At 45.9% G+C, this 22,468-nt stretch overlaps 1 protein-coding gene across 1 annotated transcript; it reads right to left on the bottom strand.

The window, feature by feature from the left end:
• Positions 1 to 15,990: 15,990 nt before the first annotated feature.
• LOC119345449 (protein S-acyltransferase 8-like) lies at positions 15,991 to 21,885 on the bottom strand. The gene is made up of 5 exons (XM_037615522.1): positions 21,606 to 21,885; positions 21,128 to 21,313; positions 20,737 to 21,030; positions 19,392 to 19,625; positions 15,991 to 16,860 (listed from the first exon to the last, which is right to left on the bottom strand). The coding sequence occupies exons 1-5, from the start codon at positions 21,657 to 21,659 to the stop codon at positions 16,333 to 16,335; spliced, it is 1,296 nt and encodes a 431-aa protein (XP_037471419.1). The 5' UTR covers positions 21,660 to 21,885; the 3' UTR covers positions 15,991 to 16,332.
• Positions 21,886 to 22,468: the final 583 nt, after the last annotated feature.

Raw genomic sequence — 22,468 nt, 5'->3', positions numbered from 1 at the left:
CATAAGATGGCATGCAAGTTCTTTTCCATAAGCACGATGACTATTTACGGAATACATGCCTACATTACATTAATGAATTGGAGCTAGTTCTGTGTTGCCCTAGGTTATGACTGTTATATGATGGATATTATCCAACGTTATCACCGATCCAATGCCTATGAGCTTTTCACATAATTGTTCTTGCTAAGTTACTACTATTGCTACTACTGTTACAATTGCTGCCACACTATTGTACTGATGTTACCGTTACCATTGCTATTCTTACTACTACTATCAAATTACCATACAATCGTGCTACTGATCACTTTGCTGCAGATATTTAGTCTCCAGGTGTGGTTGAATTGACAATTCAACTGCTAATACTTACAAGTATTCTTTGGCTCCCCTTGTGTCAAATCAATAAATTTGAGTTGAATACTCTACCCTCGAAAACTGTTGTGATCCCCTATACTTGTGGGTTGTTAGAGGTCCGCATGTTAGTCACACAAAATCCCTAATAAAAAATCCCCAAATCCCCTCCTCCACCGGGTTGCCCATCTCCCGAGCATGGTCATCGCCATGACCTACGCATTTGCGTGGCCATTGTCATCCTCAAGCCAAGCCGACATTCCCGATGGCTCTACCATGATGTTTATCGGTCTCGAGATATCATGATTAACAATGCCGAGGGGACCAAACTGAGAGTGCTGAATGGGCAAAGACTTAAACATTATATTGTTGGTAACCCTCTTAAGGCAGAATCAATGTTATATATGTAATCACTTCGAAGAATCCAGCGGGAAAAAATTCCAAAAGGCTCCAAAACCCTGAAAAAGATTAGGTATTTCATCACGCATGGAAACGATCTCTCAATAATCCAAGGAAAATAATATTTGGAAGTTTTATGTAAAATGAAAAGTACTGGGCAAAAAAGGCAATCAAGGAGGTGCCCATGGGCCCCACATGGGTGTCCCATGCGGCCACCTACTGCTCGCGTGGTGTGGTCACGTGGTGGCCTTGGACAGCACCTCAGCTTCGTTTTTGCCCGGTGGCCTTACTCTGCAAGCAAAACTTTTTCTATAAACTTCATGGATTTTTCCAATCTATATATCACACTTTTTTGTCATGTTTTCGGTCCGAGTTGTTTCTACTGGTTATTCAAGGTTTTAGGTCACATATATTCACCTGGATCCGATAAAGAGAGAGATGGAGATCAAGAGAAGGAGGAAGAGATCATGAATAAGGAGATCAAGAGCAAATATGCTATTAGAGGTGAACCGTAGGACCCATCCTTCCGGCCCGAGATAGCAACTATTGATAGTATTTCCTGTACTCCACCATCTCTGAATGTTGTGAAACATAAGATGGTGCCCAAGTCTTCGGCGAGGTTAAACATAAATCCTTTTCACAATTTGATTCATACTTATGGAATGGAAAACACCTTTGTTGGACACACCATCAAATTGAGACATTCAACATCCCGTGGAGACTAGTGCAAAAGGAGACGGTGAGTGGAGTCCTTCAGATAAGAAGCTCATGAAGAATATCAAATGCAATACTATGTTGCTCCAAGTTCTTCTTAGCCGAATAAAAGATATGGAGGAGATGCTTCTGAAGCTTGAAGATAATCCCGCCCCTCAATCACCATCATCAGCGTCGAAGAAACAAGCATGAGTATAGGGTAATTGCATCCTCCTTATCTTGTTCCAAGATTGGGGGAGGTGCCATAATATCTTTACGTCGGTCTTGTTTCATTTTTATCTTTCAATCCTTTGGATATACTGTGGTTTAGAGAATTTGTAGTTTGGCATAGTAGTTGCAAGATGTTCCATCAGCTCCTTTAGAGAAATTGTCAATGTATCTGTTGGTGTGAGGTTATATAAAGAGATGGCATGAGACTTCCTTTTGCTTTTTCATTACAATATATTCTAAGTTTCTAACACAACAATTCACTCTTATAGAATAGTCTTATGGGGGGTCATGACTTTACATGTGGGCAATAATGAATAAAAGCTATTAAGAATTAACAAAAAAGCATTGGTCACTTAAAGCAATTTGTGAAACTTAGTGCAAGGAAGAGAGATATCACATGCAAATATATTATCTCAGACATCATTTATGATTGTGAACTCTCAGTGAAAGCTCAAAAATTTGAACAAAGTGTTGTGGCTAGACATAGGAGACAACATAATAAATAAATTGTTATGCACCTTTTCTTTGGGTCATTACAAATTGATATTCACTATACCTACCCTATGGGTCATTAAAGACCTTCCAAGTAAGTTGTCATCGGTGCAGGAATCAAAATTGTCATTTAATTAACTATGAGTTTTTATTAGAAGGGAATTGAAGTTTCATACAAACTTGTGATGGGGTGTAAAACCATAATAATAACACAAATGGGCGCCATCATAAGGGGCAATCTAAACTAAAGTAAAGTTCCATTACAGTAAACTCTCGCAATGTAAAGTAAAGTTCCTTTATAGTAAACTCTTATATGCAACCAAAACCCCAAAAAGTGCATGTCAACCTCTACTTCCCTCTGTGAAGGTCATATCTTTTACTTTTATGTTGAGTCAATTCTTTTTATCCTTCTAAACTCTTAAAGTAAACATAGCATACTGGAAAAAGATCAATGAACATATAAACTATTGACGTGCATAATTATGTTCATTCACCGATGTTGACATTTATCCTTGAGAAAAAATAAGTTGAGAAGCTAAGCACTTTTTGAACTTCAAATATTCCTGTGTTTACGGTTGAAAAATAGGAGGAATTGAAATTGTTTATTAACCAATAACAAGGTTTGTTATAATCAAGCAACTTAGATATGTTAAACTTTTGCATGTAAAGGCTGTCATGACCTCCTCATAAGACGTTTTGTAAGAAGATATTGTTGTTTAGAATGTTCGATATGATAGTACACAGTGATGTTGTCATTTTCATATTCTTTATTATTGACTCCTTACTTCATAAACATGTTGTCATGTTTACCAACCTCGGTAATCGCTAAGGGACAAGCGAGGTATAATCTCGGTGAGTTGATACGTCCATTTTGCAACACTATTTCTTATTATAATCTCCTCTTAATTATTGATATTTTCACGTTATAGCTCAATCATAATGCCTTCTTCCTTTAGGTTTGCATGAAATACATGGAGAGGGGAATTATAGGAAAGTTGGAAACAAGGAGCAAAATAATGGTAGTGAAGAAGGAACTTTACGAGGTCAATAAATCGCCAAAATATTACAGACTTTATTTTAGAACAAAAGAATCATGAAGCTAGAATATGGGCCAGTGGGGGACCTATGGTACCCACATGTTCTTGGTCACCCCAAGGTTGTGCGATGTGGCATGTGGGGCCCACATGCACCGCCTCCCGGCACCCTTTCACCTATTTTTGTATTCTGTCAGAAAACTCTACATGGATTTTATTAGGGGGGTTTCACTGTCGTGTGCGAGGCGGAATAGAGGTGGAGCACTTTTTGCCCTCTCGCAAGCTGATCTGTCGGAGACCCATCCCTCCGAGAGGCGGAACTTGAAGCTATCGTAATTATGAACACTCGGTTCATTATTGGGATCATCATCTCCATCAACATCTTTGTCAACACCATCATGATTGTCTTCTCCCTCAACCCCATCTGATCTATGAATTATTGCCTCAGATCCTCTGATGAGTACAGTTTATATTGTTGATTACTCTTTGTAGTTGATGCTTAAAAGTTTTATTGGTGAAAGATCCATATGTTCGTATTGTTAATCATACTTTCATCCCCATTGATTTATGATCCATGTTATGCGTTGTGAGTAGTCTGTTATATGTTCTTGAGGACATGGGAAACCTTGTTGCTAGTAATCTTGTGAAGTTGAATACAGTTCAATATTTTGCTATTATGTTGTGATGTCATCTCTAGTGGTGATGTGCGAACATCGACTACATATCACTTAACCTTCATGGGCCTGGAAGAGAGCATTGTGTGATTAGTTTATCTATGGTGGGTTGTTGGAGTAACAAAGTTACTAAACCCTAAGTCTATGAATTGTTGCATGAGGGGCTGTTGGAACCCGGAAGTTTATTGCTACAGTTAGATGCTATCTTAATTATTATTTTTGCATTTGCGGTTGATCGCATAGAGGGTATAATCATAAGTATGTTGTTGTTCAAGTAAGAACAACACATTATCATAGCTAGGTTTGGCAAGAGAATTAATTAACAAAGCAATGAACATTAACTCAATGAAACTAGATGAAAGTAACTTGGTGAAACTCTCATGTGTCCCCGAGAGCAATTTGATCCTTATGAGTAAAACAACCGGCTTGTCCTTAGCACAATTAAGCATGATCACTTGCTGCATCATTGCATTTTTTTGTATTTAGGTTCTTGCAACTTCTCTTGTGATCAAACAAAACATCGAACAATGTTGTAGATTTTACAGTGATTTCTTACTAGTTTCCATCAATCAATTCCTTCTTCTGCTTGTTGGTTTCGACATTCTTGCTTAACGAAAAGACTACTATAGATCCTCTACACTTGTGGGTTATCAACCACCACTCCACGACACCTCAATTCTTGCCCATCGCGGCGGACGGAGGTGAGGTGATGTGTGACGGCGATGTATGTGTGGGGCATCTATGTGATTGTGTGGGTAGGATTTACAGAGGAGAAGCCCACCCGTATTTAAAGATGAAGTAAGCTTCTCGATCGTCGCGCCATCGCGGGTAGGCAGGAGGCTGGTCAACTGGAGTGTATTCTCTAAGGGTTTTGGAGCGGACGGTGTCGGTGTCAAAACCAGCAGATCTTGGGTAGGGGGTCCCAAACTGTGCGTCTAAGGCTAATGGTAACAGGAGGCTAGGGACACGATGTTTACCCAGGTTCGGGCCCTCTCGATGGAGGTAATACCCTACTTCCTGCTTGATTGATCTTGATGATATAAGTGTTACAAGAGTGGATCTACCACGAGATTAGAGAGGCTAAACCCTATAAGCTAGCCTATGGTATGATTGTTGATGATGAAGATTGTTGTCCTAAGGACTAAACCCTCCGGTTTATATAGACACCGGAGGGGGCTAGGGTTACACAGAGTCGGTTTACAGAGGAGGAGATCTACATCCGGATCGGCAAGCTTGCCTTCCATGCCAAGGAGAGTCCCATCCGAACACGGGACGAAGTCTTCTATCTTGTATCTTCATAGTCCAACAGTCTGGCCAAAGTGCATAGTCCGGCTGTCCGGATACCCCCTTATCCAGGACTCCCTCAGTAGCCCCTGAACCAAGCTTCAATGACGATGAGTCCGGCGCGTAGATTGTCTTCGGCATTGCGAGGTGGGTTCCATCTCCGAATACTCCAAGATAAATTCCGAACACAAGGATCGTGTCCGGCTCTGCAAGATAGCATCCCATATATCACTGTAGAGAGAATAATAATCCATGAATCCAATATGTTAACAATTCTTTGAAAAGTGACATCACGCCATGGTCCGGTTTTTATTCAAACCATTCTTACAACTTGCTACCGCACACACCACGAGGCGGTTTCCTTGGCACGTCCTGTCAGAGCAGAGATCGTGTCCCCCTTATTGCGGGATTCTCATCAATACGGGTATGGGTAATCCAACCGTGCCTGTTGGCACGACCCCGTGTTTTTAGGCAAGTCCCGAATGACCATGTTCGGGGACGCTTGATATCCTTCCCTCTTTATAAAGGAGCCGAGGCCTATCCCTCTGTCTCCACGCTCGCACATCTCGCACCCTGAGTCCCAACACCTAAAGCCCGAGCTTAAGCACCCCGGGTTTTTGATCATGTCCGGATCTGGCCATCAAGGCCGATGGATGGCTTCCTCCGTCACAGAGGAGGATATTGCGAAGCTTAGGGAGGCTGGGTATTTGACCGCCGATGTCAAGCACAGGCTTCCTGCTCCCGAACAGGTTATCCCCACTCCCGAGACCAACGAGAGCATCGTATATGTCTCCCACTTCCTCCAGAGCTTAGGTCTTACTCTTGATCCCTTCGTGAGGGGGATCATGTACTACTACGGGCTAGATTTCCATGATCTAGCTCCATATTCCATCCTCCACATCTCGTCATTTATCGTTGTGTGTGAAGCCTTCCTTCACATCGCCCCCCACTTCGGCTTATGGCTCAAGACTTTCAGTGTGAAGCCGAGGATAATTGAGGAGCGACACGCAGAGTGCGGAGGTGCCATAATAAGCAGGAACGATGATGCTCCGTGGCCCGAAGGCTCCTTCCAAAGGTATCTGATTCATGGCAACGGAGGTGGTTCTATGTCACAGCTCCCCGGGGCTCAAAGTGGGCGGCCGCGCCTGCCTTCCGCTCGGGCCCTCCATCTCAACTGGCATCGTGGGCCAACGTGGGAATAAATTGGGGGTCTGCGAACGATGTACCAATGCTACAAAGTCGCATTCGGGAGCTCCTCGAGAGGGATATTAGTCTCGTCAAAATAATCCAAGTAATGCTAGTCCGGCGAATCCTGCCGTGCAAACGACGGCCTCTCCGAATGTGGGAATTCAATCCAGAAGGTCCGCGGACCATTCAACACTTCCTCAGCGTGACGCCCGAAGGGATGTATAAGTTGTTCTTCGGACCACGAGTAAAGTGTCCTGACACCACCGAGGATGCGGGCCTGAGCTGCAATCGCCTCGATACCCAAGTAAGTAACCCTATAACCGAACACCTTGCTTATATTTGTCATAGCATTGATCTAAACATCGTCCGCAACTAGGGTTGACTTAGTAAGGCAGAGAGGATCAGGTGTCCGGCCCCCTTCCCGATGGTTCGCCCGGCCCGACAATGGCCAGGATTCTTGAACGAACACTAAGTCGGGTGCCACCAGAGAGAGCTGGGGGGAGCGGGGAGGCCAAGAGTGGGCCTCACACATTGCGCATCCGAACCGGGGGAATCAGTGCCTCCACGGAGGAGGAGAATCGGGGAGGCGACTATGAGGTTTCCTCTCCCCGTGGGAAGAAGAGGGCCGCCTCTGAAGATTTGGAGACGGGGGCGCCTAAACAAAAGAAAGGAACTTCGCCAAAGGGCCCTGCCTCGAAGGGCGTTCTGTCTGCACAGTGCCCGCAAACGGGCCAGCCCTCCACCGAGCTATAAGTTTGATTAAGCCAAGATCTTGGTGCTTTTTCCTCTGAGAGTGATAACCGGGACCTGTTTTTTGTAGTCCGGCCAGCAGTTCATCTCAACAGGGTTCGTCTTCGGGGGATCTTCTTCCAGAGATGATGGAGAGTGAAACCCCACCTGCCTCTCCGCCCCATGAGGCGGGCGACCCTGAGGTATCGTCACGGAGGAGTCCGGATCCAAAGGGGCCAGAAGCTGACACTTCGGCCGCCCCGAGCCCAGCGCGTTCGGCTCCTGTGGCGGACAATGGGAAGGGTCCGGGAAAGTCCGGTGTCCGGCCGAACACACTGACGGGCCTCCTGGAGTCAGTTGATCTCTTGGAGGATCATTGTACCCTAATGGGTACGGTGTCGGAGAAAAATTCCTCCGCCACAAGTGTTTTGAACGAAGCTTTTAGGAGCCTGCTCAAAGGCTTTGAGGTAAGCCATAATTTTTAGTTGAGCCGCACGCGATACATGCGCTCTGTGTAGATAGTAGCCCCTGAGACTATGGATGCCAGCCCATGGTGGCAACCAGAGGGTCAAACTCCCAGTTGATGGTCATACTTGCATTAATGTCCAGGTTGCTAAGGATTCGGCAATAGACCAAGCCGCTGAATGCGCTGAATTGAGGCGGCAGATTGACGTTGTGGAGGCCGATGTCACGCTTGTGAACAAGCGATTCGAGGAGTCGTAGAGTACGCTTTCCTATATCCACATCTATTTTTGCAAGAAGGTTAAAATATTAATGTGATGTTATGTATTTGCAGGCGGAGCTGCTGCCGTTGAGGCCCTGAGGGCGGAGCTTGCTCTAATCAAGGAACAAGCTCGGATTAGCAATGCGGCTGCTCTAAAGGCAGCCGAAGAATTAAGGCCGAACATGCCGCTCGTCTCTGAAGCGAGGAGAAGATAGCCAAGATGGCTGTGGAGCTGAGGGACGTTGCCGGCTGGTATGAGCTTCTTGAAAAAGAGAATCAAACAAAGGCGGCCGACCTGAAAAAGGCGATGGATTCGGCTAAAGAGATGCGTTCTCAGATTAGAGCCGCACGGGAGGAACTTCGACAAGCCAGAGAAATCGCGGCCGGAAGTCCTTATGTGTTACGGATGAAGTTTTTAGATCCGAAGTATGCTCCGTTGGGTAAGCTATGGAGCGCCGCATATGAGTATGCAGACTTGGCGAAGAGTGCGGCTGATGCGACCAAGCTATTCAAGGATCATGAGGATAACAAAATGGAGAGGCTGTTCTGGTCACAATTTGATGCTCCAGCGCGCTCCCTGCCCTTGAATGAGAAAATGGCCGCCATAGCCGAGCTCCATAGGCTGTCCGGCCTTGCAATGAGGTCTGTAATAGACCATCTGTGGCCAAAGGAGCCGAAGCCGGATAGTTAGTTTGGTTTGGTGCAACGGTTATTTGGCGCCAGAGCACAGATTGATGCCATGAAGAGATCGGCGTGCATAGAAGGTGCGCGGATGGCTTTTGCACATGTGAAAACATATTGGGCGGATATGGAGGCCACCTGTATTGCAACCCGGGGTCCGGCAGGAAGCCAAGACCCAGCCAGCTCTATTTTGAGCAGGTTATAGAAGGTGCTCGTAGAATAGAGGCCCAGTGCTCCAAGAATGTCATATTTGAGTGATGAAATTGTAAATAACTATGTGTTTGATTATGGAAGTTGCTTATTTTTTGTGTACTTTTGCCTGGAAGTATTACGGTGTCTCCTATGCGGCTATATATATATATATATATATATATATATAATCGTGAAAGTTAGCAGTCGTTGGCTTCAGCCCCCACGCACATAATGCGGGGGTGTTCGAGAAAAGGTGCCTGAACACACTTGATCCAACGTCTTGGTCCATTAAGGAGGTGATCGCACGTCGAACCAGGCAACCGGACTATATAGCTGTAACACTTTCGCTTAGCCGTAGGAATTGAAAGGTGGGGCTACTATATAGCCCCTGGTACTTCCGCGTACATCCTGATACAGTGCGTGTACTTGACCGGTAGACCGGTCCTTCGTTAATGCGGAGGAATCCTATGGATTCCGATGAGTCCTCGAGTGGTTGATTAGTCTCTCGCTCTATCATGACAGTCAGTTTTCGGCTTTCTCTACTGAGGTGCTTATCCGGAATAACCAGGGCACAATCGCAGTAGTTCTCCTTTGGCCGCCTTAGCCGATAGAACGGAACATAAGACAGCAAACCCAGGAGTCGGGCTAACCCAACATTTGACCAAAGACATGATTCGGAGCTGGTGCATATAAGGACACCGAACACTCCCGAAGGTATTCGGACTTTATAAAATATATTGGGCTAAACAATGTCCTTGACCCTGCGGTTCCAGGTACGCGCATTGATCTATCGCGGCAAAGAAGCCTAAAACGCCAGTGTCCCGTACAGGTGTATGAAATACCCATGGGACGTCGAGCAACAAGAGACGGTAAAGAAGGTTTACGCAAGGGCTTAATCTAAAGAGAAACCTGTGAGCGGGGCCCTGCTGCACGTCTGCGCCTGTGTCTCCGTTGTGCCGTATCCTGGAAGGATGTCGCACTGGTAGTGTCTGTAAGAACGAAAAAAGAAAACGTGCGAAAAGTTATTATGCTCGAGGAATGTTCGAGATCCGGCCTGTTAACGAGGCGAGCCGAATTGTGGGCTTGTGTTACATGTTTGCAGCCCCTCGTTTTATTTATGGGGACACATGTACAGCCCCTGGCTCAGGTTTATCCGAGCCACTGTGAAAATAGTGTATTGGACTCGTCTAACCGTGTTCGTGGTCTTGACGACCAGTCATGCGTTTCGGTGGGAGAGGCCTCCTAGAGTCCGGCAGCGGGAACTGCCACATACTGTTCTGTGTTTCCGCTAACCATGATGATGCCGTGTGGACCGGGCATTTTAAGTTTAAGGCAGGCGTAGTTTGGTATTGCGTTAAAGCAAGCGAAGGCCGGTCTTCCAAGCAATGCATGATAGTCGGTGCTGAAGGGAGCGATGTTGAAGAGTAAGTTCCCGCGTCTGAAATTGTCGGGAGCACCAAATGTTACTTCTAACACGAGGGATCCCCAGCAATGGGCCTCGATGCCTGGAATTACTCCATTAAAGGTGGCGTTATTTTGATTTATTCTGGATGGGTCTATCCCCATCCTGCGGATGGTGTCTTGATATATCAAATTAAGACTACTGCCGCCATCCATTAGGACACGAGTATGACGATATCCGTCATTATTGTGTCGAGCACCAAGGCAGCCAATTCCCCCTGCCGGATACTGGCCGGGTAGTCCCTGTGATCAAAAGTGATCGGGCATGTTGCCCAGGGATTAAATTGGGGGGCTACGAACTCAGCGTGAGTTGCGTGTACCATGTTTACCGTTTTGACTTCCGATGGGAATTGTTTCTGGCCCCTAGTGTTCGGCTGGCGAGGCTCATCCTCGTCTTCGCTTGGTGTTTCCCTTCCCTTATGTTCGGCATTTAACTTGCCGGCCTGCTTGAAAACCCAACATTCTCTGTGGGTATGATTTGCAGGTTTGTCGGAAGTGCCATGGATTTGGCACAATCTGTCCAGGACTTTGTTCAGGCCAGATGGTTCCTCTTTACTGCCGTTAAATGGCTTTTCCCCTTGACCAGGTCGAGGGCCCCTGAATCCGGCGTTGATTGCTGTGTTGTCCGGACTATCGTTATTCCGACGTTTGCTCTTAGTATGTCATGGCTTCCCGTTGCCGTCTCGGATTTCGGACGTGCCTGGGTTGCTGGTGCCTTTACGGGCCAACCAGCTGTCCTCGCCCACACAAAATCGGGTCATGAGGCTTGTTAAGGCTGCCATCGTTCTCGGCTTTTCTTGGCCGAGGTGTCTGGCAAGCCACTCATCTCGGATACTGTATTTGAAGGCCGCTAAGGCTTCGGCGTCCGGACAATCGACAATTTGATTCTTCTTAGTGAGGAATATGTTCCAGAGTTTGCGGGTGGACTCTCCGGGCTGCTGTATTATGTGACTTAGGTCGTCAGCATCTGGAGGCCGGACATAGGTCCCTTAAAAGTTGGCCCTGAAAGCATCCTCAAGTTCCTCCCAACTTCCAATTGAGTTTTCGAGGAGGCTTTTAAGCCAATGACGAGCTGGTCCTTTTAACTTGAGGGGTAGATATTTGATGGTGTGGAGATCGTCCCCACGAGCCATGTGTATGTGAAGAATAAAATCCTCAATCCAGACCCCAGGGTCCGTCGTTCCGTCGTATGACTCTATATTCACGGGTTTAAATCCATGTGGAAATTCATGATCCAGCACTTCATCCGTGAAGCACAGGGGGTGCACAGCCCCTATGTATCTGGCCGAGTCGCGGCCTGCTGCCGGCTGTTGTTGAATTCGGGTAGCAGTTTGCGCTTTGGGTAGCTCTATGTGTGGCGATTATTGCCATGTTTTCCTTCGGTGTCCAGCACCTTATTCCATCGTCGGTTGAGCGTATCCTGCGCGGCCTTAAGCCTTTGCTTCTGCTTCTTCAGGCTCCGCGCTGTGGCCAGGAGTTTTTGGCGGAGCTTGTCTTGTTTTGAATGTTCTTCCGGGATGGTGAACGCATCGTCAACGGGAATGTTATCTTCTTTGGAGGTATCATGATGAGTTCGGCCCTCTGAATTGTGATCGGGCGTCTGCTCCAGGCTGTGCTCGGCCTGACCTGGTTTATCCTGCTCCATCGCTGGGTCCATGTGGTCGTTGTTGCCTTCGAAATCAACCGGAGTGTCATCCTGTTTTGGGTTGTTATCGCTATTTTTGCTGTGACTGGACCTAAGGCGGCGCTTACGCCGTCGTTTTTGCTTTTTCCCGGGGGGTTATCCTCCGTTGTGTCCTTTTTGTCGCTATTTTCTTCTTTGGGGGTGTCCACCATGTAGACGTCGTATGATGAAGTGGCAGTCCAGCGCCGCGTGGGCGGTGGTTCCGGATCCTCCCCAGCATCAACGTCCATACCGTCGATGTTATTGGGGGCGATGTCAAGCATGTATGTTAGGTCATCGACAGTGGCTATAAAGTGGGTGGTGGATGGGAAACGAATTTCTTCGTCGCCAGCTTCCCACTTGAGTCGTACATAGTTCGGCCAGGAGTCTCCTGACAGAGAGAGAGACCTTAAAGAATCTAGCACGTCTCTAAAGGGTGAGTGCTGAAAGATATCCGCGCCGGCGAGCTCCATGACTGGAGCCAGTTGGATTTAATGGGCACGGACGTGCGCGGCCCGGAACATACGACCGGAGGTGAGTACGGGGGTCCGGAGGCACAGATCCCTTTAGGATAGGAGTCTGTTTGCGGCTCTAACGTCGAGGAGTGTGCGGCCTCCGGGGCGGGGTCCATCCACCCGTCCTCGGAAGGCGCGACCCGCTCTGAAGCGAAGTCTGGAGCGGTAGCAGGTGCGATGTTCCGAATACTGTCCGACTGCCGATCTAGGTCGTGCACGTCGTGATTGTTCGGCGCTCCTGCCACAGGCCCGAATCCGTTGGAGATCAAGTCTCCGCGGATGTCGGCGGTGTAGTTTAGGTTTCTGAACCTGACCTGATGGCCGGGGGCGTAGCTATCGATCTGCTCCAGATGGCCAAGCGAATTGGCCCGCAGTGCGGTGCCGCCGAACACGAAGATCTGTCCGGGGAGAAAAGTCTCACCCAAGACAGCGTGATTGAAGGATGGAGAAGCCATCTAACCTTGCAGTGACGACACAGAGGAACTCTCAATGAAAGCACCAATGTCGGTGTCAAAACCGACGGATCTCGGGTAGGGGGTCCTGAACTGTGCGTCTAAGGCTAATGGTAACAGGAGGCTAGGGACACGATGTTTACCCAGGTTCGGGCCCTCTCGATGGAGGTAATACCCTACTTCCTGCTTGATTGATCTTGATGATATAAGTGTTACAAGAGTGGATCTACCACGAGATCAGAGAGGCTAAACCCTATAAGCTAGCCTATGGTATGATTGTTGACGATGAAGATCGTTGTCCTACGGACTAAACCCTCCGGTTTATATAGACACCGGAGGGGGCTAGGGTTACACAGAGTCGGTTTACAGAGGAGGAGATCTACATCCGGATCGGCAAGCTTGCCTTCCACGCCAAGGAGAGTCCCATCCGGACACGGGACGAAGTCTTCTATCTTGTATCTTCATAGTCCAACAGTCCGGCCAAAGTGCATAGTCCGGCTGTCCGGATACCCCCTTATCCAGAACTCCCTCAGACGTGGAGAGGGGTTTTGAGTGGGTCCTGGGTGTCGGAGTCCGACATGGCGGACATCCGGATCCCCCCAGACCTCCCCCGATGTGATGCCAGTTTGTGGGATTTCGAACGTCCGGGCTAGTCCGAGCATTTTTCGTGAATCACATTTGATGGCGATAAGATGACCCGTGTTGGAGTTGCCTTTACCAGTGTGTAAATATAACTGCTTTTACAGTGGTGCTCTTTTTGCCCCTTTTTTTAAAAAGTAGTGTCGGTCAATATTGATATAAAAATGATTCGAAGTATAGGTTATTTTGAAACGTTATTATTAGAGAAAACAATTGTAATAGCTACAGTACATGATTGACGCGATCTTTTTGTTTGTTCAACTTCAAGCAACTTCTCAATCCAAAAACATGAAAGGGCCACTGATGAGTGTCCGAACAGTGAGCACTAAGGTCAAGTTTGACTGGCCCGCCGCCGTTTGCACATAGCCAGTGCGCATTCAACGCCAACCTGTTGATCAAACCGCATCCGACATGGAGTTCAGGGGCCATGCGTACGGATAACCGCATCCACTCTGTTCGATGCATGCATATGCGACATTGCCAAACAAAGAAAACAAATCTGTAGCTTGAACAGGACAAGAGAGTCTTCCGTTCAGATGCAGATGGCACTACAGTCAACTCTGTTTTCAAGAAACATTTTTGTTTTCCTTCATCTCTCTTATGCTAGTCCAGTGCCATCACAAAGGGGAAAAAAGTATAGTACAAATTGCAAATTTACAATTGGCCAGTGCAAATGACATGTGGGCACAATGGCACATGGCCAACAGTGTGATCTATCTATGCAACGGTAAGGAACAGCAATGCCCATCTCATCTACAGTGTTAATCTGGCAACTTGAATGAAATGCAGACTTGGCTGCGCGAACCGGGAGTGGTCAGCAGTGGACGGAGCAAGTGAGGTCGCCTTCACTGAAGCAGGTACAGTGGCTTTCATGGAACGATCACCACCACAACCACAAGAGGTCAGTAGGTTGACGAAAGCGCGTGAAGACGGCTCAAAACCCACTTCAAAATGTGGTTGGGGGACCTTTCCAGCACGGGCGATTATTACGGCTGGTATGAGGAGTAGCAGAACCGCATGAAAGATTCCGAGGGTAGGTGGGGGCCTGCAATGCGATATTCATGATAAAAATGCCCATCCATAATGGTGAGGTAACAGCATTGTCAGTTACCCAAGCCGTGTAGAATGAAGTCTCGCTAAAAAGTACTCTCTCCATTCACTGTCATATGTTTTGGATATTTCTACATAGGGACTGAAACGATCGCGGCGCCTCATCTTCAAGCTGGTCTTTCGGGTTTCGATCCTTGAGACGTCAAAGTTCTCGTCATGCATTTGTGAGACGACGTGTCGTCAGGCGCGTCAGATCGAATCAAGAGTACAACGGCAATGACTACATCTCCAGGGCGGTGGTCCTGGGGGGCACGTGCATGAAGACTTTCCGGTTATCATCGATAAGCTCATATCGATTTCGGTAGGTGAGCGACAGCGCATCGACGGCTCATTCTGCCGACGGTAGTGGCTGTTTGGTGGTTCAAGGATCTCAATGGTTTTAGTTTGGGGTGTACTTCTGCTGAATATATTTTTATAATAGTTTCAGATCTTTTTCCAAAAAAGAAGATGAGATGCGGGTAAAAAAAGGCTAAGAGAGATAAATGGAAAGAGAAAACTCATATGTTCATTTTAGCGTCTAATTATGGACGTTGGAATGTCTAATACACGAAAACTTCAGTGCCACTAATTAGCGATTTTTTTTCGTCATTTACCTACACTATGTAGACCGGAGATTGGCGAGTTTCAGGCAGTCAGGTTATTCAAGAAACTTTGAATACCAACTCCAATGCCTGGCTTCCTGAATCAGCATTTCATTGAACTGACACGGCAAGGCAAACAAAAAGGAATAGAAGGGAAGCCTGCAAAAGAACAAACACACACGGATAGGTGCAAGCATTTCATTTTCATTGACCAAACAGTATAAAGGTGGTCGCGCAGCCATTCAATTTGAGTAGGCTCTTGGAGCGTACCGGCGCACAGACACCGGCCAGGTTCAGTCAGAACTGCCGCAAACGGATCGCCAGTTTTGGTCCACGATCAAAGCAGTAGACTTACCATCCGACGACCGTCGAGTAGACTTGGATTAAAAAAGATCCGGGATCGTGGCAGTCATTTTCGATGTGTATGCAGTACAAATGATTAGTAGAGTAGGAGTGACTTTCCCATGTCATATGAGTTGCACGCAAAACTCTTTCAGGTTTGAAGCTGCAAAAGCCAAAAGCATCTTCCTCTTCCTGGTCTCCGGTCCGAAGAATGGACCTGGGATCCTGATGTCTTCCGGTTTGTCACTATCAGGCAGGCTCCATCGTGCTCCGGTCCTCCAGTTCTAGTCCTTCCTTTGCAGCAGTCAGAGAACCCCAGAGGAAACCAACAAAAAAGATGCTCTCATCCTTGAGAATGCAGTTCCACTCGAAACAAAGCAACTGTCAACCTTCGAAGTTCGAACGGTCAATTCCAGAAGAACACAAAGAGTTTTACGTCGCTTGCACACAAATACTAGTAGATGACGCCAACAGGCAAACTAACTAATTTGATGTATATCCTCTTATACTCCTTAGAAGAATGGAATGGGAAAAGACACGACGAAAGCCAAGCTGGGATGCAAACTAGAGACATTTCCAAAGAAGAGCCGGCGAGGAATTACAGGTGGATGAGTATCCTGCATCAGTAATTTACACAAAGAATGGCATCGAACACTGTCAGATGACAACAGCGGCGCAAAAAAGACCGATATGTGACCCCCATTACCACTAAACCCTTCGACCACAACCAACTGTCCATACATAAAACACCATCCAAGATACCAAAACATGGCATGTCAAAAGTCAAAATGGGTCACAGCCATTGTCCTTCCCTCTTCTCCCGGTGTGTCACCATCAGTAAACAATCACAGAACCCAGCCCGCCAACACAAAGTTCAGAAGAATTCACACATATTGGCTACTAGTGAGTTTCTCTTTGAGACCGCGGCGCAGCCTCGGTGAGCGAAGCGCTTCTTCCAAGCACATCCGATGCGCTCCTTCCGATCACGTCCGACGACATGTCCCAGTTCCCACTCCTCCGGTCCCAGCTCGAGTGCCGCACCCGCACCTCGCTCCCGACCGCAGGGATCTGCGATCCCGAACCCGCCGCCAGTTTGGCGTCGCCCATGCCTTCCTTCTCACCGTCGTCCTGGTTCCCCATTTCGACGTCAACGTCCTCGTAGTTGCGGCGCCGAGAGATCTTCAGGAGATCGCTGCCAATCTCAGGATCGTCTTCTACCTTTGCGCGAGGGCCGCCAGCTGGTTCCTCCTCCATCTGCCTACCGAAGTTAACCACTGGAGCGCGTACCTCCTCTTGAACATAGGCTCGGAACCTGTGCTTGGAAGGTTTCCCCTTGCTGCACAGGACTTCCAGGAAGTTATTCAGACATCCTCGGTCATAGACGTTGGGCCTGCTGTCTGCTCTGTACCGAAAATTCTCGTATGTCGTCTGCAAAAGCAACAAAGCATCATGTCAGAGTCATGCACTGTAACTTCAACAAGTTCTGCGTGCAGAAGAGGCCTTGAGCATACGACATTAGGTCATTCTACTAGTTGAGGACACAAGTGTAATTTTGTTCCTTTCCACCATACAGTTTCATCCAGGCCTGCTGCTAAGACTAAAGTGTGGCCTGATGATAATATTTTATTTTTCTCACTAGATAGTAGATACACTTGCTAGGAACAACCATACTACCGTATTTTAAAATCTTTCCTGATATTGCACTAGCATTCCGAGTTTTGACTTAATCCGTTCCGATCGACTGTACACAAACAGATAGGCAAATGAATTGGTAGCTATTTTACATAATTCATAGGACTTGTTAGATAAACGCTTATCTTCGCATGAAAAAAAACTATCTAACAGCTAACATAGTTGAATTTCAGAATTTTCCGTATTACTGGCTGAGATCTGAATACAATCCGTGCTAGGCTTTTAATCGAATCAAGCTAACCATATTGTTTTATGTAGCCATATAAAAGTGTGTTGCTTCAACTCCGAGAATAATGACAACTAAATAAAGATATAATTGTACACTTTCTATTCTGTATGCGTAGCTAATTTGATATTTCTAGACAACCAAATGTCTTTTGGGTGATAAGTGGAGGTGGTTGTATCCTCTGCTCATCAAGAAACAAATCAGGCTTGATGTCAAGCTTGTGTGACAAAAGCATATTCATACCCTTTGGGTGCTTAGTGTGCAATATTCCTATCACCTACTCCCTCCGTTCGGAATTACTTGTCGCAGAAATGGATGTATCTAGACGTATTTTAGTTCTAGGTACATCCATTTCCGAGACAAGTAATTCTGAACGGAGGGAGTAGTATAGAGCTACATATTTTTAAAATAGAAGATTCCCCCCTTCTCTTGGCTGACAGAGACCACTTTTCCTAGAATGCTCCCGCATTTCACGTCTTTGCATGTGTCGGCCAATTTTTCCACCGCTGCCTGTGGCAACCAATCTTTAAAGTTCATCACATGTCCAATTACACATGATGAAGAACACCTGTTCTCTCCTTCTCATTCGCTCGTCCAATTTAACTGCGTCCTCTATGCGTGATCTGTAATTGTTTTTGCTATTATATAACTGCTTGGTGTGCAATTTTCTCACCTCGTATTAAGCGCTACAAATAGAAATTCCCTTATTCTCTTTGCTGACAGACACTTTCCCCGAATGCTCTCCCGTTTCACGTTTCTGCCTACGCAAGCAAATCTTTTCCTCTACCGCTTGTGCCAACCAAACTTAAAATTCATCCTAGGTCCAACTAAACATGATGGAGGACACTTCTTTTCTTCCCGTTTTACTTGCTCAATTTGATGTAAATTGTGTGTTATATGTCCGATTTCTGTTTTTTATGAATTTATTTGACTGCAAACAATATTACGAAAATCGTAATGATGCATCAAGTTTTTAGACCAACCAACTTGATTTCATTTTTCCTCTTGCTAACGAACTTGATATTTACAATTGCCATACTGGAATGGGCTGAAGAGTTAGAATTCACATAATCAGTGCCATGCATGATTGTCAAAGTAGCAAAATCACAATGGAGGAGAAATTCAACTGTGGCAGATAGATTTAGGCGCCACATCAACGGTGGTTGCAACTGCACAGAGTACATCATAGGCAGACCCTATGCATGTATTTGGACTTCGGACTTTGGCCATGATCTCTTCTTATACTTCATACTCTACACAGAATAAAGATTTCATTGTACGTGCGTGAATAAGGCATATGGATTTCTTAGAAGTTTCTACATACGGATATATGGTGCACAAGTTGGTTGGATTAGTCAGGGAACACATGAATCAGGCGTGTGCCTTTATTTCCTGGATGTTCAAGTTCACTTCAGTGTAGTAGTCATAGTTAGGTCGGAACTGATGAGGTCGTGTTTGAGTCATGTACCCCAATAAAGTACGGAAACAATAAAAAAAGAGTGATTATTATGACTATTAAAAGTATGTCCGATTATCTGTAGGTGCATATGCATGGGAACAGCTAAAGAGGAATTAATTGATTTTGCTAAGATTAAAGAAAACAGATTATGATATGTGCGCACGTGCGTATCTGATGACTGGAGAGATAAAGACGGAAGAGACAAAATATGAAGGTTATGTAATATATCAAAACATGATGTGTTTGAGTCGGTACCTCTGTCATAATATGGGCCCCACAATCATTGGATTTAGGCGCCGTTACAAAGATCTAATGGTTATACTTCGTTGATTGAAAGAAGATTCACTAAATTAACTGCTAGATGACTTGCTTTTTGTTGAGATTTCCCAGCCTGTCTATCTTTTTTCTGGTTAGACAGTCATGTATTTTTTAATATATAACAGATTCAATGTACTCATGGTTGAAAACAAATATACGAATGAAAACAAATTATTTAATAAGTAGTAAACAAGCAACACAATCTTGCATTCATGGTTGAAATCAAATTACTAACAAAGAGTAATTTCATGTTAGCAAACTAACCTGGTTAGTGCTAATGAGATATGAATGAAATCCAGTGAGCCCACCAACAAACCAGAGAGCAATGAAACAATATATCATAAGCACCAAGCAAGCTGGAGAGTGTTTGAAAGCCTTCCATACTGTAGGATAGTCTCCGTCCATGAGAAACTTGATGTGTAGAGCCGACATGGCAAAGACATAAATGCAAAGAAGAGTCGAGGAAGAAACAAATAGGAAAAAGTATCGGTAATTGCGCTGCACAATGTAAAAGTGAAAGAATAAAATATCAGGAGACAAAAGTGATAATATATAAACTGAATCAAAAATTCTCAAAAATTACAACAAAAACAAGGTTCTGATATCTCTTAGTTCATATACATTTTTCACCTAGCAAAGCAACGGTTTCTTGCATGTGACCTATACAACACCCAAATGTGTGGCTTCTATATATGTAGTGTGGACAGTGGAAGATAGGGGGTGCTATCATCAGTGTAATCCTCCGTGGTTGTAGCGAGATTTACTATTTGGGTGACTTTTTCATTTGCTTGAGCTACTTACAGGCTAGCTGATTCTTAGCTGGTTTCTATTGTAGTTTGTAACCTTTTCAAAGGAAAACTAGGGAATATCCTAAGATAAATTGTACTCCCTCTGTAAATTAGTATAAGATCTTCTAGATCACTGAAGTAGTGATCTAAAAGATCTTATATTACTTTACAGAGGGAGTAGTTTGTAACCTGGTACATTTGCTTCTCTGTTATGGAAAAATGGTCATCCCACAAATATGAACCTAATCAGGCCACCGAACTTTAGTATAAATGATGGGTTTACATTGTGCCTTATAAAGGTTCAAACTGAAACTTGTCCCTCAAGTGGTATCAATTACTGTGATGAAGAACGGTTTCATGCTTAATTAATTAAGAACATGCAAGAAAAGATACCACAAGTCGAGCAAAATCAATTAGCAAAGCAATTCTGCACAACTGATAAGGCATGACAATTCTAAGGAGGGCACACACTTCAGCAGAGGAGAACAATACGTCTTTGCCTCAATTAACCAGAAGATAGTGCTCTAGAGTAACTACTCCCTACGTACTAAAATATAAGACGTTTTTACAGTTCAAATTCAACTGCAAAAACGTCTTATATTTTGGTCTAGAGGTAGCAGACACCAAGAATCATGTCTTGTTGTATTCACAATATCAAACGGGCTTGTCGATAGCCCAATCCCAGTACCCTATCTGGTTAAGCCCATATAAAATTATTTCACCCTCCCTCTGGCTCAAGGCATATCCATCTGGAAGTAAATGGTTCAAGATCTTTTCAAGTTTCTTAAAGTACAGAGTTCAGTGTGCAGAAAATGGTGTACCTGACCAATGCATTGTCCAACCCAGGGGCAATGATGATCGAATCGCTCCACACAGTTGTTGCATATCGAACAGTGCGAGCACCGAGGAGGCCGGTAAATCATGCAGGTGTCGCAATACTTTATCTTCACAAGCATCCCATTAACCATCACTTCCTTTATACGGGGAAACTGCAGCCTGCCCGGTGTTTCCCCAGCTAACGGATTGCCATACGCAAAATCTTCCTCTGGTGGATGCGATGCACGGGGCACGATACCAGGATCCTGAGCCGAGGTGATCAGCAGCAACAGAAGCACCTACAGTGTACAAAACAAAACCAACAAGATGAGTGCCCCAAATGCTCACTGATTAACTGATTATTACTGCCTGCAGGAATGGCCACAGTGAACTCACATAGATCATGAACCCGACTGCCACCGCAGGAATCGCGTATCCTGCGTTGTAGTCGGAGAATCGGTGAAGCAGGTGCGGTGCGATGAAGGCGCAGAAGACGAGAACCGGCACCACGATGAGCGCAACCGAGACGAGCAGGGACTTGGCATCGGGCCCGAATATCAATCTCCCTCCGAGGAAGAACCTCTGCAGACAGCAAACCAACCATGTCACGCCCGCGCATTGCAAGAAAATTTCACATCTTCAGCGCACGGCGGCGAATCAAATCACACTAAGCGCTCTACTGTTCACGCTGCCCGGAAGTGTCAGGGACAGTAAAACCCATACAGGCACTAAATAAAACTGCCGAAATAAAGAGCGAGAAGTGGAATTCCCCAAGAAATAACCGGGCAGAAACATCACAAATTCTTAAACCAAGATTCCCAGCTCACGGGCCGGAAGCAGATGCCGGAGCGAGGGAGACGGGGAGGATCTTTACATTATTCCCTTTCCAAGCTTGGTAGACCCGCTGCTGCGGCTGCGGCTGCGCCATGGGCGGCGCGCGGCGGATTCGGCTCCGGTCAGCGGGGCCGCCTCATCCAGGCGCCCCCCGAACCGGCGGCGAGCACGACGGACGGAATCGACGCAGGCACGCGAGAAAGTGGGGGATTTTGAAAGAGTTGGTGCGCGAGCGAGGAACTGAGAGAGGGAGGGAGATGAGGCGAGGAAAGCTGCTTGCTTGCGTCGCCTTTGTTGTGCGTGGGGGCGGCTGGTGAGGTGTAAAACGGCCGCCTTTTTCCTTTCTCAGATTAGAATTTGGGGAGCAGAGTAGAAAATTGGGCGACACGAGCTGGCGGACGGAACGGAACTGAAGACGAGACAGGGCGCTCCTTTTTGCAGATGGCCCCCCGGGCTTCACCGAAACAAAACTCATGAGTGCATGGGACAACAAGAAGAAAAACTTGAAAATTTCTTAGAAATTTCACATGGAAAAAGAAGATGATTGGATTTACTGTGTGCATCTCATATCTTGTTTAGTTTGTTCTTAAGATTGACTGTCACCCATGTGACACCTTTGTGTTCCATTTCACACTTAAAATTTGATTGACTTGCACCCTTTCGCAATTCTAGTAAATTTCATGTTGTGCAAGCAAACACATGTAGAGTTTTCAATATCCTGAAGGACTAAGTGCTACTATTTTAAGATCGTCCCCTTTTTTAACCGTGCAAATCAGAGGTTTTTAATTTCCATCGCTGAGAAGCTTTGAGTAGATTTTGAGGGATCCTTTTATTTAACGTGGCACTAATTATTACCAAAACAAAGCATGATTGTATAGATCGGTATTGTGCCTCGCATAATTT

Source organism: Triticum dicoccoides, chromosome 1B, assembly GCF_002162155.2.
Source record: "Triticum dicoccoides isolate Atlit2015 ecotype Zavitan chromosome 1B, WEW_v2.0, whole genome shotgun sequence".
In the NCBI taxonomy this organism is placed as follows: domain Eukaryota; kingdom Viridiplantae; phylum Streptophyta; class Magnoliopsida; order Poales; family Poaceae; genus Triticum; species Triticum dicoccoides.
Note: the sequence above shows the minus strand (reverse complement) of the source record. Positions and strands in the feature narration are given on the sequence as shown.